General features: G+C 40.5%; 1 protein-coding gene across 7 annotated transcripts in view; it reads right to left on the bottom strand.

Annotated features, from left to right (window-relative positions):
• The window catches only part of stx3b (syntaxin 3b), a 28,765-nt gene that overhangs the window by 6,424 nt on the left and 4,381 nt on the right, over window positions 1–17,960 (bottom strand). For 4 of the 7 annotated variants that reach the window (XM_066648666.1, XM_066648667.1, XM_066648668.1 and 1 more), the window contains exons 2-9: window positions 14,246–14,320; window positions 14,004–14,103; window positions 11,799–11,873; window positions 11,444–11,514; window positions 11,062–11,170; window positions 4,619–4,692; window positions 4,320–4,454; window positions 4,056–4,149 (exon numbers count right to left, since the gene is read on the bottom strand). In XM_066648666.1, the coding sequence (XP_066504763.1) occupies window positions 4,056–4,149; window positions 4,320–4,454; window positions 4,619–4,692; window positions 11,062–11,170; window positions 11,444–11,514; window positions 11,799–11,873; window positions 14,004–14,103; window positions 14,246–14,320 (733 nt within the window). Of the gene's footprint in view, window positions 1–586; window positions 697–2,228; window positions 2,340–4,055; window positions 4,150–4,319; window positions 4,455–4,618; window positions 4,693–11,061; window positions 11,171–11,443; window positions 11,515–11,798; window positions 11,874–14,003; window positions 14,104–14,245; window positions 14,321–17,960 lie in introns of all 7 variants that reach the window. The other 3 variants (XM_066648662.1, XM_066648663.1, XM_066648664.1) reach the window with 2 other exon arrangements.

Here is a 17,960-nt window from a genome sequence, read left to right as displayed (position 1 = left end):
CCCAGAATCCACAGAGAAAGAATGAATCCCAAAAAACCAAAACTACCACCATCACCGAGCACACTGATGCATTAATGACTTCTGGGGTGGGCAATATGACAACACACTCTGCTCTGCACCGTGATAAATTATACCACAGTACACATTTCTAAGTCAGTACTTGTATAAAAAATGAACGCCAGTGAGTGTTTACTGGAGATAAAGCTGTTGGTCAGCACTGAGAAACACTGAGAACCAACCGCCACTAACCAGCCTGTGGCCACACTAGGATTTAAGTCCCACAAACAATGAGCAAAAAGGACAATGAAACGGTTAATCTCAGTTATTTACATGGCACACACTCGTCAGATTGAGAAATAAAATGTGTTTTCTATTCTTTATGAGCCACTAATGTGGGTTTATCAAGCTTGTGATGAGTAAATATTTTTACATGTATCATTTTTTAAATTAATTTATTAAGTTGTTGTCTTCTATTTGCCATATTATCCACCCATGAAATGATCTATAACACCTTCTGCAGCCTAGGACATCTCATTATTAACACACACACACACACAGGTTCTTCCTACATTTACCATTTACTCACCGGTTATGCAACATTTGTGATTATCTTGTTTTAAGTCCTACAGACAGACCAATAATCAAAGCAATAATGGCAAGAATTGCCACTATCACACTCACTATAATGATTGTTTTCTGTGAAAACACACACACACAGTGTATTATTTTCAGTTTCTACTCAAAACGGGTGATCACAATAGTAAGCAGTTTCTGTTAAACCAGCACAAAATATCAAACCTGGGCATGCTCCAACTTTTCAAAAGGAAAGATATAATAAAGCACTGTGCAAAAGTCAGAGACCACCCTGTTAATTCCCAGGCAACACAGCCATGAAACAAGAACGAGAATTTCACTGTCCGGTGTAACTGAGGTTCACTGCACATATGACAATCAGCTCCAGCCCTGAATAAGACACGGGATACAGGACAATCCACTGAAAATTAAATAAATGAAAGTGTAGAGGGTGCACTCTGACTTTGGCACAGCACTGTACACACACAGAGAACTCCACTGTGCTTCAAAAACATCAAACAGAGAATATCATTAAATCCTACTCGACACTTGACAGTGCTGTTTCAGGGGGTCTCCACCAGGAGACGTATTGAAGCAGAGTATGAGAGGGAGTGTGAGTGTGTGTGTGTCATCAGTGGTAATGCTGCTGTTTAACAGGTTTCTGTGTTCTAGCAGGAAGCTAGGGATTGTTTGCTTAAAAAAAAAAAATAAATAAATAAATAAATAAATAAAAATCAAACGTAGTGAATTTGCACCAAATCCCAGATGTTAACAGACGTTTCTATGTCTAAAGAAGAAGAAAAAGTTTTAAACAAGTCCTAAAAGGTTAACATTAACACCAGACATCAACAATCAACAATCGCTCTAGTATTTTCCTCTTTAGACCCGTGTGTGTTTGAGCCCAAAAACCTGTTACTCCTCAAAAAAGGCCCAAAACATGAAAGCACTCTGTGTGAGGGGGATCACCTGATCGCCTGAATCACCTGCTTTAATTGGGCTTGAATGTTGTGGTTGTGTGTGGTGTTTAACTCGTGAAATGCAGGCGCATTTATTGCCTTTTGTTAATTTGGTGAACAGAGAAATTCACCAGCAAGAAACGGATGGTGTGGCACAACCAGGGAATGTGAGATTTAAACTCTGCTGCCGGTGCAACATTGGTTTTGAGCCCATGTTGTTTCAAAGACATGTCTCCCGTAACACCTCCTCAGACTTGCTCTTAGTGCACACTGAAATTATATGGGATTTTAACCACAGTTAAACCACAGTGAGTGATAAAGAACATTTAAAATGACAAACTAACTTCACAGAATTGTTTATCAAATTTAATTTTTTGGCTTTTTCTGTTACACCCGGGATGGTCAGGGCAGGAGGAGCAGAGGGGCAGAAGGGCCAGGGGCAGATGTTTTCAGCCACTCACGCGCTGCGCCTCCTGCTGGTATTTTGCTGCTTTTTTAGTGTCGGCCACTGCCCGCTCCACAAAGCCCACCGACTGATCCATGTTACTCTCAATCCTGTCGATCATCCCACCCTGACAGGTGAGGTGGGGAGAGAAAGAGAGAGAGAGAGAGAGAGAGAGAGAGAGAGAGAGAGAGAAAGAGAGAGAGAGAAAGTGAGAGAGAGAGACGGGGACAGAGAGACAGGTGTGTGTTACGTACCTTCCGTGCACTGCTCTGATACCTGACGGCTTTCTTTGTCTCAGTCTTTGCCACAGCAATGTGATCCACTGCTTTGGACACATTCACCTCTATGTTATCAACTATGTCACCCTGAAACACAAACACACACAACGTCAGCTGGAAACACACTTATAAACACTTATAAAGTGGTGGGCCGAGATAGGGGTGGCGACTGATTGCATATTAATTGCAGGTCAATGAAGGTGTAGAGTTACAGCTGAGACACTTTTTAAACATTAGAGGACTTTATTATTATAGCAGTAACTTCTACATCTGTAACTCTGAACAGAGAGGGGTTTTAGGGGTTAATTAATGACAGGCGGAGGACTTGAATCTCCTTTAATATTTTGAACCGGTGTTATATTTTATCCCACATTCGTTTTGTTCTCTATATCGACATTTCTGCAACACACTCATTTCACATTCACACTCAAACACAGCCACGACTGATCAAATAAAAACTCTTACCTCTCAGTTTTTCTCCTCCGAGGGCAAGAGAAATAAAAGCATCTTCATCAGTGCTTTATCAATCAGACTTTACCACAGACAGCGCAGTCAGATCAAAGCCCTGTGTCTCGGTCATTAGAAAATGGAATCTGTTGTTTCCATTGTGAACAACATATGGTAACTATAAAACTATAAAAGCCCCTGCCCACTTTGTTTTAAATCTGTAAAAATGTATTTAAATATTAAAGATACTCCATGGAATAGGCACTGACCCCAGTGTTATATTCAGTAAGTATTTATAGTAACACAGTTAAACAGAGTTAAATGCTGCTGTGTCGCATCACACCATAGTTGACATTGGCATCACTGTGGCAAAGTAAACATCCAGCTGACGTACATCTCCTCCTGACTCTGATTGGTTCTCTGGCAGAACTGACATCACCCAAGCTCAACTTAGTCCCGCCCACTGAACAGGCCCTGTCAGATCTATGAAAAGCAGTGGACAGGATGAACTTAATTTCAGTTATCCCATGTATTTATGGTACTTTGGTCTTGTGCTACTTACAGTATTTGTGTGAGATTATAGATATGTTTAAAATTTTTCATTATTTCTTTTTATTTAATTTATTAAAAATGTGCCTTTGACAATAAAAAATAAATTAGGTAAACTTTGTTCTGTTATTGATTTCAATTAATTTTCAAATGAATCAAACTGGAAATATCCACAGGTTTATCCTCAGGAAATACATTTGTAGTGCCTGTTTCACATTATTATGTGCTGAAGCATTCCTTAGCCTGTAAATTTTGTTTTTAAATGTAAAATTATTTGTCATGGTACAATGTACAACAAAACGTGTCCTCAGCATTTAACCCATCTGTGGCCGTGAATACACACACACACACACTAGTGCACTAGGGGCTGTGAACACACACTCAGAGACATCCCCAGTGCCCAAGGAGCAGTTGTGGGTTCGGTGCCTTGCTCAAGAGCCCCTCAGCCATGGATTGAGGAGGAGGACAGTGCTGTTCCTTCACTGCCACTGCCCCCAGTTCTCCCACAAATGCCTTGTTTTTGTGACATCACGAAACCAATCAAGAAGTATATGGACCATACAGACTGAGATCAAAGCATTTTTTATTCCCCCTCTAAAGCCGCTCCTTCTGAGATAAGAGGGTTTATTACAACACCAGCGTTACACACAAACCAAAAGACCGACTCAAAACAAACCCACAGCACTGAATTCCTTCAGTTAAATTCATAAATAATGAAAGGAAGGGGAAAAGTGAAAGAGGCCATGAGAATAATATCAGGAGAGGTCAGGGAAAGACCCCTGCAGGAGGAAAGAAAAACAAACTCACATTTGGACAGAAGGGTTACGACCAGCTGAAATTCCAACCAACGATCGGCCAATCGCACAAAGAGGACACAGCGAGGGGCTGAGGGAAAGGAGAACTGGGGCCAAAAGAGAGGAAGAAGCAAAGATACGACAAAAAGAGTGAGAACAGGAAGAAGCACAGAAAGGTAAAGACAGGAGGAAAATGATGATATCTGTGCAGGACAGAGACAGAGAATGAGGGAGAGAGTGAGTGTGGAAGGATGGAGGGATGACCGGAGGAGTGTACCTGGCTCTCCACGAGCATGGCGATGTCCACAAACATGTCGTGGAGCTCCTTTATGCTGCTCTCCAGACGCACAATGTCTTTGTGTCGAGACTCAATCTCGCTCAGCGCCTGCTTGGATATCCCCGAGTCTATGATCTAAAGTTAATGAAGAGCTTTTCTTAGAAAATGGATAAAAGCTGTTGTTGATTTAAACATGCATCAGATTATTAACCATAATAAGTAATTACTTTCGTGGAATTAAACCAGAATTTGTGATACCACTTTGTTGCTGGAAGTACTACAAAGATCAGATATTTTACCCCTGCAGTGAAGACCGCTGTGTTCCCTCCCTCCAACATCTCCTCTAGCTCTTCATCAGTAGTGGCTTTACCAGCTAAAGAGAGAGAGAGAGAGAGAGAGAGAGATGAGTGTTTTAACGTTTAAAAACTGAGGTGCATATCCTAAACACATACTCAAGTGTACACCTAGTTATAGTAGTCACTCAGTACTTTTACTTCCACTTGAGTCACAGTACTCTACGAGTGCTGGGCGACATGAGCACAAATTAATTTCACAATTAACTGAACATTACACATTGATTACAATTAATAAACTATTTTTTAAACTTAAATATCACTGACGAGGCTTGTACTGTAAATATGCTCATGTGTTAAAGCTGGGATTAGTTTTTTTTAATGTTGCTGGGAGCTTGTCAATGTTTTTTTTTAATTTTTTTTTTGAGCCATGCACTGATGAAATTTGGTAATGATATTATGTTCAATATCATCTTCAAAAAACACATCCAAATGAGAGGCACAGCATTTTGGTACAAGCTGCTCGTGTTGATTGGTTGGCCTCTGTGTTTATGTTCTCCTGCCAATGGGATGGGGCAGAATCACATGAGAACATGGCATGGTTTTAAAAGGGTTTCAAAGAAAAATCTATATAATCATTATAGGCAAGATTACATCGATTATAAGTTCTGAATGTCGACTACGATTAACTTTCAATTAATTGCCCAGCCCAATCTTACACTCTTAAAAAATGGTTCTTCAGTAAAAGAAATGAAACCTAAATGAAAAAATGAAGGTTCTACAAGGGTTCTTTAGTAAGGAAAATGACTCAGCACGAAAAAGGGTTCTTTGCATGATGAAGGTGTTCAGACTGATGAAGAATGTGTTATAGAGGGTTCTATACAGCAGCAAAACAGTTCCTCTATTGTTATGATGTCAAGCTTGTTACAGCAGAGAAACCGGTTTTTATATTGTATAGAACCCTTCTCTAAAAGGCACTGTATAGAACCATCTACAGCACATTCTCCACCAATCAGAAAGAACCCTTTAATCATGCAAAAGTTCAAGTGTTCAGGGTTCTGTATAGAACCATTTTCTTTAATAAATTACCCTTGTAGAACCATTATTTTTAAGTGTGAATATATTTTGGTCGATCTGAAGAACACAAAAAATTTTTTAAGCATGCAAATGTTTCTTTGTTCTGTGTTTATGTTCTATACAGAACCATTGTCTTTACTGAAGACCCCTGGAGGAACAATCTTATTAAATGTGTAAGAGAACTGTGACTCAAGTGGAAGTAAGTAGTGAGTAACTAATGAGTAACTTTTACAACTTCCCAAGAACTTCTCAGAACCTCTACCGTCTCTCAGCAGAGGACCTTCTGGATCATTTTGGTATAAAATAAAAATCACAAAGCAGCAGAGACACTACACAGCATCACATCACACCCAGTAAAGCACTAAAACATTAATAACGAAACCATGAATAGTTTGAGCTTAGTCAAGGCTCAGTACTGATGTGGTAATAAAGAAGAAACGTCTGTTTGACACTCATAGACCACAAGCGCAAGAGAGGAACCAGTTTGAGATTGCGCGGAAAGTGGTAACAGTCACAGCACTTCATTTAGAGCGGGGCATTATGCCCTGTGATGAAAAAAAGGACAGTTACTCTAGAATCACACAAAGTAACGAGAAGGAAGAGCTGTCCAACTACACACACAGATTCACTGTGTTTACTCTGTGCTCATTTATACCAAGTTTCAAGCTTTGCTTTATTCATGTATCACCTTCAATAATACAGTGTTCACCCTACTCCTCCTGTCTCTGCTCTGTCTCTGGTTGTTTCTCTCGCTTTGTCTGTTTAAAGTCCTCTTTGTACTTCTCTGTCTCAACGCCTCTGTGTCCTTAGTTATGTCCCTTCCTCTCAGGTGATTCACTCTCCTGTCCTGGGTGGCTTCTCAACACCAAGTTGACGAGTCACAAACCGATGCGTCCTCGTTATTTGGGGTGGAGCGAGATTAACATCCGGGCACTTGGTGTTTGACTTCTTGAGCATTGGAATGTAACTTCTGCAGTGGAAGATTTCGCCAAGCAAGAACACGAGACTCTAATGCTGCGTTCGAGTGATGTTGGGAAATACTAATTTTTCACTTGTAAATTTTATACATTCTGTACAGTTCTATCACTTCATTGGCTCGATTACAAAACTCTGTTATTAACGTATAAAGCTCTACTTTTACTGAGTTTAATAGTTCCCAGAATTCAGAAGGCCTCAGCTGGGGGAAGAGCTTTTTCTTATAAAGTCAAATAAAATAAAATCAAATTTATTTATATAGCGCTTTTCACAACTGATGTTGTCACAAAGCAGCTTCACAGAATACACAAAATGTAAAACCCTCAAGTGAGCAAGCCAGGGGCGACAGTGGCAAGGAAAAACTCCCCCAGCTGAGGAAGAAACCTTGGGAGGAACCAAGGCTCACAAGGGGTGACCCATCCTCCTCTAGTCAATCTACTGGTGATGATAGTTAGTAGTCCATGAGAACTTCAGTGCCCCCTTCATAAAGCCCCCCAACTCTGGAATGATCTTCCAGAAAATGTTCGGGACTCAGACACAGTCACAATCTTCAAATCTAGACTAAAAACTCATTAGTTTTGTTTATCTTTTGGTAGTTAATGCTCCCCCATAGATAAAGGCGGTAGATCCTGGGGTTCCATGGACACAGGGAATTATAGTAAACTGAGACGCTGGTGTCGTCCCGCCGCTTCACGTGATCACTCAGCTTTGTTGATGGTGGAGCGGAGGGATGCCAGTGTTTCAGGAAGCTCCCATGTCTGTGTCCTTCTGGTTCTCTCCTTTTAGTTAAAGCTGTCATAGTCAGATCTCAGTCATTCATTAGTCAGTCATTAGCCACACTCTGGAAATGTTCACATTCTCTGCTTTACATGCACCCAAACAGATCACAACTAACTCCATCCCTCTACCTTTTTCTGAGTGAACGACTGCCACCTGTCACTGGACACTGATGGATGACGGTCAAGCTTGTGCGCCACGCTTCAGCCACCACCGAAGTTTTCACCGATTCCTAACTATTATTACTATTATCACCAGTAGATTGACCAGAGGAGGGTAGGTGCCCCGTGTGAGCCTTAGTTCCTCCCAAGGTTTCTTCCTCAGGTCTGAGGGAGTTTCTCTGTGCCACTGTCGCCCTTGGCCTCACTCCCACCCCCCCCCCCCCAAATAAAGTCAGGTCTAATGACTGGAAGTGCCCCAGTTACGGTCATGGTCCAGCCAATAGAAAACAATTTTCCTCCTGTTCCCAGCACAATTTCCTTAACTCTGTTGTACCAGTACAATGAGGCATCTGCCAGATCATACACACACTTTTATAGCTTCCATATTCTTTCACAGACAACTCCAGGGGGAGGCTTGATATAAATGTCACGTGACAGCTCTGTTCCCTGTAGGAATGCAGCTTTTATATCCATAGAATTAACCATCCACCTTGTTTGACAAATAGCTGCCAAAAGTAGCCAAAGTGACTCCGGAGCACATGTGGGTGAATCCTTTTGCAGCTCTGACACTTCATACTCCTCAAAACTTCTGGCTACTGATTGTGCCTTTGGAACTAATCCTGTTTGTGTCTCTTTGAGGGTACACACCCATCTAGTAGAGATGCACTTTTGCCCTGCATCCCCTCAGTCTCCTCAAACACATTGTTATCTCTGCAGTTCTTTATTTCTTCTTGCTTGGCAATGTCAAACAATAAATCTTTTGTTGTTCATACAACCTCACTGATTTCTTTAGTGTCAATATCAGTGACATTAGGTTCCAGCTTAAGATCCTCTAAATTGGATATGGCAATTGAATCTAGTGCCCGCAACACTGGTGGGCTCTAAGAACTGCAGATTGTACCAGTTTTTGTATTTACCTGTAGCTTTGCCTGCACTAACTAGGCCTTTTGCTGTGAGTAAAATCCCACTGATTCTATCTCTGTATCTCAAAACATGTCCTGTCTTCAGCCGGACATCTGTTCTCTGCTCTGTACAACCATGCGTCTCTAATGTTGTCATTTGTGCGCTGTGCTTCTTCATTCTGTACCCCACTATTGGCTCCTGTGTGTTTCAAACTCTGCTGCATCTCTGTTACAGTCTCTGTGTTGTCTATGCTGTTGTCAGTATTTCCTGTCATCTCTTGTCTTTGCACAGTATTTGTGTCCTGTCCTGCATCTTCCTGTATGACGTGTTGATCTTCACACACCACATTTGTTTTCCTTAGTCTGAGGCGATGTACCTCTAATACAGGTACCTCCACGTCTGACAAACACCACCGCACCATCCTGACCAATGACAACTCCTGGTCCTTTCCACTCTGGAAAATACACTCTTTTGTAGTACACTCTATCACCTGCTTGACCTAGTTGTTTCTGCAGCGCTCTCCTTATTCTTTCTGAACATTTCCGCTTCTGTAAAAGCCTTTCTGGATGCATGTAAAGCAGCAATGTGTTTTTCCACCCATTCACTTGGGGTACAGAGGGCAGGTTGGGATTCTGGCCAAAAACTAACTTGAAAGGACTGTAGTCATGGACATTTTGCAAGGTGTTCTTCGCTATGAGAGCCCAGTCTAATGCAGTGTCCCAGTCACAACTGTTACTTGACTTCACTTTCACTATGATCTCAACGTTTGGTTGTGTCTTTCCATAAGTCCATTACTCCATGGACTGTACGCAGCTGTTGTCTTTATTTCTATGTTGAAATTTTCTGCCATATCTCTCACCTTATCATTGTTGAATTCTCCTCCATTGTTCACTAAACAGTTTCTGATGTGGACCATGCTTATCCAGATAAAGTGTTTCACTATTTCAGAGGATTTCCTTGTAGTCAGAATGCTGTCTGCACTAAACCTTGTGAATTAATTAATTAATAATGTGAAGATATCACACACCGGGTACACGTTAATGCAGATCTACTGCCACAGTTTCATTGTACTGAGATACCTTTCACATTTGCTAACAATTTTCTGCAAAATCATGCTACATTCTGCATCTTTATTGTCTGAGCTAATCAGGAGCCTCTGCAGTCTGTCAGCAGACGTATGTCCAAACTTTGGCTTTGCATGACAGACCTTGTGTTTTTCTGCTCGTCAGTATTTCTTCATCACCCTGACTTTCTACTTTGTTCATTCTTTTGTTTCTTTGAAGTGACATTTTCAGATGTTATCAGAACATGGTCATCACTCCAAACAATATTTATCTCTCCACTGTCCATAATGTTCACGCAGTAATGGCCAGAGCTTGTAAAGTCAAGCTTTACAGGTTGATTGAACATCATTACACTGTCATTTTCCATATCCAGCACTGTGCCTGCATTTTTCATAGACGTTTTACTCAAAAGTAGTGGAATATCTACTGGGATAACTTCAGTTTCTATGTGACACTTCATCTGTCCTGTTCTTGCAGGAATTTTTAACTTTCTGGAGTACACCACTTTTCCATCCCCATATTTAATGGGTCTTTCTGTCATCCTCAGATTATTTTCCTCATTTTGGCTTAGTTCAGTAATTTAGCCATTCCCGTCCACACACGGTCCCTGTGCATGCTGTGTCTACTTTTTCAGAACTAAAGCATTCTGTCATAAACATTTCTGCTTTTGTGGGCTTCTCTTTTGTAAACAGAGCGATGTTGCACTCCTCTACATTATTACTTTCATAATTTTCAGCTCTGTGTGGACAGTCCTTAGCCCAATGGATTGTGCTTTGACAAAATAGCACATTTAGATCTGCCACCATATCTATCCAGGTTAGTGCCAGGCAGTGGTGTCTGTTTTTGATCATTTTGGGGCCATGGCTTACTTCTCTGTCACATTTGTTTTGTTACGTATGTAGTTTGATTTATTCCCACTGCTGAAGCAGAAGACTTTCCTCCAAAGATCCTTGAGTGCTGATTTCATTGATGCATAAGTCAAACCTGCACATGCTGTCAAAGCTACCTGTCGGTCTTTCACATCCAAGCACGCTGTGTCTAGCAGCTTGAATGCTATTACTGCTTCGGGAAGCTCCATGTTACATGTAAGTGTCTGTGAGTACCTCTGTTCAAAATCGATTATGTAGTCTGTCATGGACACACTGCTGTCTCATCATCTGGTCAAATCTCAAATAGACTTCATATGTTCTGTCTTTTTCGTCTTTAAGTAATAAATCACAGCAAGTGCTTGTTTACTTTTCTCAAGTTCTGTAACTCTGGTCCAAATAGCGACTTCATTCTTCCAACTTTCCTACGGTTTTCCTTCTTCGAATGACGGCGGGACTCTGTAGTTGCTAACAATCCTCTGCTACCAATGTTAACAAGAAAAAAGACAAACTTTTATTTCTTTTCACCTGCTCTATCTCCACTACCCCTCTCCACCTCCTGTGTGTGTGTGTGAGAGAGAGAGAGAGATTATGTGAGAGAAAGACAAAGAGAGAAAGAAACTCACTGATCTCTAACTGTCTCTGGATACGTCCTTTGCTCTTCTCTCTGAAATCAACCTGAGCTTCATTGTATTTCGTCATCACATCCACAAACTTCCTGGACAGAACAGCATGCTGGGATAAAAAAATAACCAAAACATATTTAATTATACACTACTCTCTTCATATTCAAATACATCAATCAGCCACAAGATTACAACCGCTGACAGGCGAAGTGAATAGCAAAGATGGTCTGGCTCCAGTAGCCTGTGAAGCCTCAGAGAGAAAGTGGTCAGCCCACATTCACCCCTTCACTCCCCTCAGTCACCCACTACATATAATATAAACCGTGTACAGTGGGTACAATGAGGAATATTTGCTGGCATGTGATACATTAAATTTACCAACCTGTGACTTCCGTATCCTTATGTCAGCAGACACTCTCTCCTCCTCCTCTGATTCCAGATTCCTCTCAATGGCTGTAAAACACACACACACACACACACACAGCATTATTTATTTAACAGGTTTTCTGAGACATGTTGCTCCACAGCATCTTTTCATACTGATGCTAACATGTCACTGGAGCTCAGAACGCTTGGAGGAGAATGCTACAGCCAAGAAAAAACATCATGGCCATAAACATCTGTGTAATTCTGTCTCTTAAATTCAAAAATTTAATGTTTGATTCATATTTATTTCTGATGTTCTGCGTAATGAAAGAATCATACACTGCCCAGAAGGCCCAGCAGCACAGACTTACTTTTCAGCTTGTTGCGTGCATTGTTGGCCATTTTCTTAATGTCATTAGTAAGGGCCTCCAGCTCATCTTGTGTTTCTGAAAGGAAAAAGAAAACAAAATAAATCATTTAAATTTTAGAAGGATGTTTACTGTGGTTTTAAACTAGGGATGAACCAATCCGATTTTAGGATCAGATACCGGTCCCAATATTAACTAAATGAGCCAGATCGGATGTGGGATAAAGGCTCAGCTGCTACATTTTATTTTGAATTGTGCGGAATGTTTGCATGTCCAATCACTGATTGTATTTGACCAAGTTTTGTTTATTCACAGGTTCAGCTGCTAAATTTTATTTTGGATTTATGTTTACACTAAATATTTAAAAATAAGTTACTTAAGTCTTATTCCTTAAGTCTCCCCCACAAGGTGAGATATATGGTTAATTAACTCAGCAGTAGTATTGGATTGGTATGGAGTATCAACAGATACGCAAAGTTTTTCCGTATTGGAACTGAAAAAGTCGGATCAGTGAATCCCTGTTTTCAAAAACACACATAAACCTAGTAGGAAGCAGTGGAACTAAGGGTTCTAATCCTAGTCTGTTATCCACCCACAGAGAGGCAGGTTTAAGGGGTTAAATGATGAGGACATTAAGATCTCAGCTCATCACACACATCTGTGGCAGTCACACATTAATGAGAAAATACATGTCACTACTGCTATTCATTTGGTCTTTTATTTTGAAAGGTGTGCCATTTGCACAAAGCATGAACTCACCTACTTTTATTTATGTGAGTTGTTTGTTAATCCATGAAAGAAGCAGATCTTTCGCTGTGTGCACTGAGTCAGCGCAGCTGTGGATTTATTGCCACAAAGCCCCACAAAGTCCATAACAACAGAAAGAAAGTCCTGCTTTGTTCAGGAGCGCAAACCAATCCCAGACTCGCTACAGAGGTGACGTATGAAGTTTCTACTGATATTTGAACCTTATTTCACTGTGCCATAACAAGCGTGTTTCGGGGAAATGCACTGATTTGAAAAAACAAAATATTCAGTCTCAAAGATTTAAACATAGTCTTTAGATAAATGTTTTGGGGAGAAAGGTTTGACTGTGACTTCTTCACAGCAGCGGTGACAGGAACCAGGAGGCACAGTGTAAAGGAACCCACACATTCTTTTGAGTTATTATATAAACAGCAGGAAATTTGATTCTATGATTGTGGGGAAACAATTCTATCTGGTTGTTTACATTTAAAACCTGAGTGGCTTTTAAGATGGAACGGTGTGTTTGAGGGAAAATTGACTGTTTGTACAAAGTGTCTTAAGTGTTTATTCACTGTTTGAATTCCCACACAAACTCGTGTAACTCGAGCTGTTTAGTTTTGTAGCACTGTCGCTAATGCAGTTAGCCGTCTCCCGAGTTTGGAGACATTTCCACCTTAAATAATCAGAAACAGCAAGAATAAGTCAGCGTTACCCCACTATGGAGCAGGAATAGAGCAACACCCTCATCTCGGTTGGTGCTTTTCAGTGTTTGGAGCCTCTCCGTTGTCTAAAAACCTCCAGATGGAGTTTCCCTGCAGTGAGCAGCATACCGGACCCAGACACTGTTTTTTTTACCCATTTACAGACACTGGTGCTTCGTAAACACATTAGAACGGTTTCCAGAGCAAACCAACTGCAGAGCAGCACATGGAGAGGAGACAACTTCTGATTTTTATAAAAAGTGTTTTTGGTTAAAATTGTGAATGCCACCTTTAAACCCCTTAAGCTTTGACTCTGTGAATTTTCTGTTTATTTCAAAGAACAGGGAGAAGATTTCTATACACAAAGGATACAGCTATAAAATTATTGCTAAGGCATACAGTCCTTTCCTGAAGATATGTTGACAGTCAACATTCACCCACCAGCTGGAGGACTGTCAACAGATCTTCAGGATAGGACTGTACGCCTGTATGAAGCACAGGTCTGACTCTACAGCATTAGAAGGGATGCTTTAATCGGCTGTGTTCTGATGGCTGTGTTGGATGTTTGTGGTTTGAAAGGGAGCTGATCTGAATGAAGTGTTAGATGCATTCACACTGATTCAGCAAAAATGCATCCTGAACAATTCACACAGCCGCAAGAAATATCATCCAGAAAACAGAGAATGACCTCAGAGAGAAAGCCAGCTTATAACTCCAAACACTCTTTCATGTGATGGGCTAGTGTGTGTTCATATCTCACTCTGATCAGATGTCGGTGCAGATAAAATAACGGAATAAAGTTTCTTCACTTCGGCCACATTTTCATCAATTTTATCAATGCTGTTTCTGATATCTTCGATCTGAAACACAGAAATCAAGTCATTAACAACAGACTCAACAGCACGACACAGAGCAGCAGTTTCAGCGCTTCATTTCTGGACACAAATTAAGCCCATGGCTCTTTCAACATACAGAACTGAGCTGAGGTTTCGAGTTCATTACCTGGGAAAAGAATTCGTCCATGAACGCTGCATTATCCACAGCGATCTCAACGTCCTCGTCATCATGATCACACGTCTGTAACAACACACAAGTACATAGAAATAATATGTGCTTAGATATGAGTGAACAGTGCAAACATTGATGTGTGACAGCCTCAAGTAGTCATAAGAATGAAGAGGGACAATGAGAATATACAATGAACCACAATGCACTTCTCTGAAACCTGATTCTGATTACATAGAGTGAGGGCTGGACAATAATTCAATATCAATATATATCACAATATAAAATCTTTCAATAATAATGATATGATTTCAGTACACATCATTTACAGCATCTGTCACTGACTGATTTTCATTACAGTTCACTGCCCTCAATTTTAAATTTGGTTTAAAAATATTAATGTTGACAAAGCCAAGAGGTTGTTGTTTGAGGGTGATGTCGTGAAGGTCGGAAATATCATATTGACCGCAATTAAGAAATAATAAGTCATGATATTAATTTTGGCCGTATCGTCCAGCTCTACGTGGTATTCCCCAAGGTTCCATGCCAAGGCCAAAAGTAGTTTACAGGGGGTCCTCGACTTACGACGTTGATCCATTCCTACGTCGCGTCGTAAACCGATTTTCTGTGCAAGTCAGAACATACATACATACTGTACGTAAATAACATACTGTTAACATAATGAAGGGCAAAAAGTTCACAAAAATTAAACACACACGTGAGAGAGAACAACGTAGCAGCAAGCTAAAATGGCGTACAATGCGACTGGGGTGACGCCGTCCTCCTCAGTCCCGAGCCGCGCAACCGTGTATTCTTCCGCCGCGCACACCAAACACGAATTTCGCATTACGACGTTTATGACGCAAAACCACTAAAGTCTAAACAAGGCTTTATACAGTAAATGGGAGATGTGTCGTAACCACGAAACATCGTAACTCGGGACTGACGTAACCCGAGGACCTCCTGTATTTGAAATGATGCAAGAAATCTGTGTACCATGATTTACCTTCAACATTTCAAAAACTGCACTTTTTGAAAACCAGTTAATTTATATATAAGTTAATTAGCATATAAAATATAATTAAAATATATTTTTATAAAGAAGCAGAGGTGGTGGGAGGTAAAGCAGAGACTGAGCTGATCATTTGTCATCGACATCATTTGGAGAACAATTATAACTTCCTTGAAGGGAATATAACTTCCATGACGTATTGAATAAACAGTTTTAAATTATAACCTGCATGAGTCTTTCAGCCACTTCAAGTCTGTTTCAGTGAAGCAAGCCTCCTATCCTTTTGTTGCAATAGAAATCTAATGCAAATGGCTCTGATACTAAGAAGGCCTTGATTATCGGGGCTGTGTGTGAGAGAACACTTACCTTACTGCTGATGTAAGTGTTCCTTTTTCTGCATTTCTACATAATTCAAATTTATGATATGTCCGTGCTCTAGAGGAAATTAAAACATTTTTATCCACATCCTTTCAGACTGGTTTCCTCCTTGTGCAAGTTCACTATCTTTTATCTATTTAATCTCCTCAGAAAAATCTCCTCTGCTTTAGTCATTTTAGATGCAACTGTGTGTTGCAGCTGAGGGGTGTGTGTGTGTGTGTGTGTAGTTAGTGTCTGTTTGAAGAGGGAACAGATTGCAAAGGACTTTTTAGCTTTTCCCGATAGCTTTTATACAGTTGCGATTGTTGTGTTTTTTTGTGTCCTGCTTTACACCTGTGACACTGGAAGATGAATATTCAAATGTTTAAGGTGGTTTTGAAGAGAAATTACATAAAACACAAGGCTGATCTTAATATGTATTCCACAGTCTTGTATGATTACAGACAAAAAACAGACTACAGAGTTTAACTAAGGGGATTAATGTTGTTATACTGCTCCACTTCACACACACACACACACAGGAACCTGTAAGGAACTCAAAGCTGGGCACATTTTTAACGACATGCTGCAAGTCACACGCTGCAGCACCCAAAGTCCAAGTAAAATGACACCTTGTTTTTCCTTCGTCTCATCACTTCTCTTTGTGTCATGTCATCAGTTTGACAGTGGTTCTACCACTTTACCACAGACAGCCCACACAACAACACAGCAACAGCCTATCACACACACACACACACACACACACACACATCTGACTTATCAGGGACCTAGAAACTGAAGTCCTAAATCTTTACAGCTGCACAGAAACAAAAACAACCCAGTTAATATGAAGCATTTTGTTAATATTTATTAATAACAATTGACCAATTTTGAGAATCTGAACACTGCTGGATGTTTACACTGAATGAAGGTCATAAAGACAGAGACGAATACAGCATGTACTGGAAAAGCTGAGGCAGTAAGATAAGGCTACGTGAGACTTCCTGAGAGTGTGATTCTGTGTGTGTGTGTGTGTGAGAGAGGGAGAGAGAGAGAGAGAGAGAGAGATAAACACCACCTCAAGTAATTTCTACATATCATTAACCACTGAACCCTCAGGCGTATCGTTCAGTAATATGTTAAACACTTCTGTAGTTATATTCTTGTGATTGTTATTAAAGCTTTTGGCCGATTACTTCTGACTTCTGATCAGGAGCTGTGAGTACAGGTAATTTCCACAGAATAAACAATGAAAGTCAAAAGCTCATAGGAATAAGTGCTGAAACTTTGAGGCCAAAAGGTTTGCACAGGCTCCTTATAATTTCACCATAATCAGAGAACACTAGCAACCAGCTGGAACCCCCTGGAAAGAGTTCAGAAAGGCCATGACAGCAGGGATGATTTACGGAAACTCCTGATCATGTTTATTTCTCCATGATTCTTTTTGGACTCATTCCTTGGCAACTATGAAACTGGTATGTACTTCTAAGGGATGTGCAGTTTAAGCTGAGACTGACTGTGTCAGGAGTGTAGTACCATGTTTGAGGTGACAAGGAGAGCAAGGAGAGCTAGCCATGATAAAATGCAACAATAATAATATAAGCATTCCCTGTGTATTACATATGAAGGGTAGAAATGACTGTGTGTCAAAAAATCTGGGATCTTACGGACCACTCCTGCTTTCAGGTGTATTGACGTGAATAGGAGCTCACTATGAGTTCTTGGAAATACACAAAACAAGTAAATCAACAGACACACACAATTCAGCTGTTCAGTGTCCAACAGTTTCTTTACAGTTCCTCCCTTAGGAGCTGACGTCTGTGTGTGTGTTCAAAATAATCTCATACACACACACACACAAGCAGAATAATACAGCCACACCAACAAGTTAAACATTACACACAGAGAGAGAGAGAGAGAGGGAGAGAGAGAGAGACCTATAAATAAAGCATGGCAAAGACGTCACAAAGACCTAATGATAAGTGGTGAACCCTGAAAATTAGAGCAAAGTCTTCAGTCCAGGCCACAGATGTCAAACCAACATCATTAAATTAATGCTAACCTCTGCTAATGTCACTAGCATCTGAGCATCAAGTTAAAAACTATACACTGTAGAGTTTTGTAGAGGCCATTTTGGACTAAAGAGACATTTAAAGTCTGTAAAATCATATATTCCCTCTTCTCTGTCTCAGTTTTACAGTGAGTCCTTTGGTAAAGATGCTGGCACACAGCTGCCACAGCTGCTGTTTTCTTTTCTCATAAACCCAAGTAATAACAACAATATTAATAACAATAACAATAATAATGGTTTGCCGTGGTGCAGCAGGTAGTCTCTCTGTCACA

Source organism: Hoplias malabaricus, chromosome 17 (assembly GCF_029633855.1).
Source record: "Hoplias malabaricus isolate fHopMal1 chromosome 17, fHopMal1.hap1, whole genome shotgun sequence".
Classification (NCBI taxonomy): Eukaryota; Metazoa; Chordata; class Actinopteri; order Characiformes; family Erythrinidae; genus Hoplias; species Hoplias malabaricus.
The sequence above is the reverse complement of the archived record's forward strand: the minus strand, read 5'-3'. Positions and strand labels throughout refer to the sequence as shown.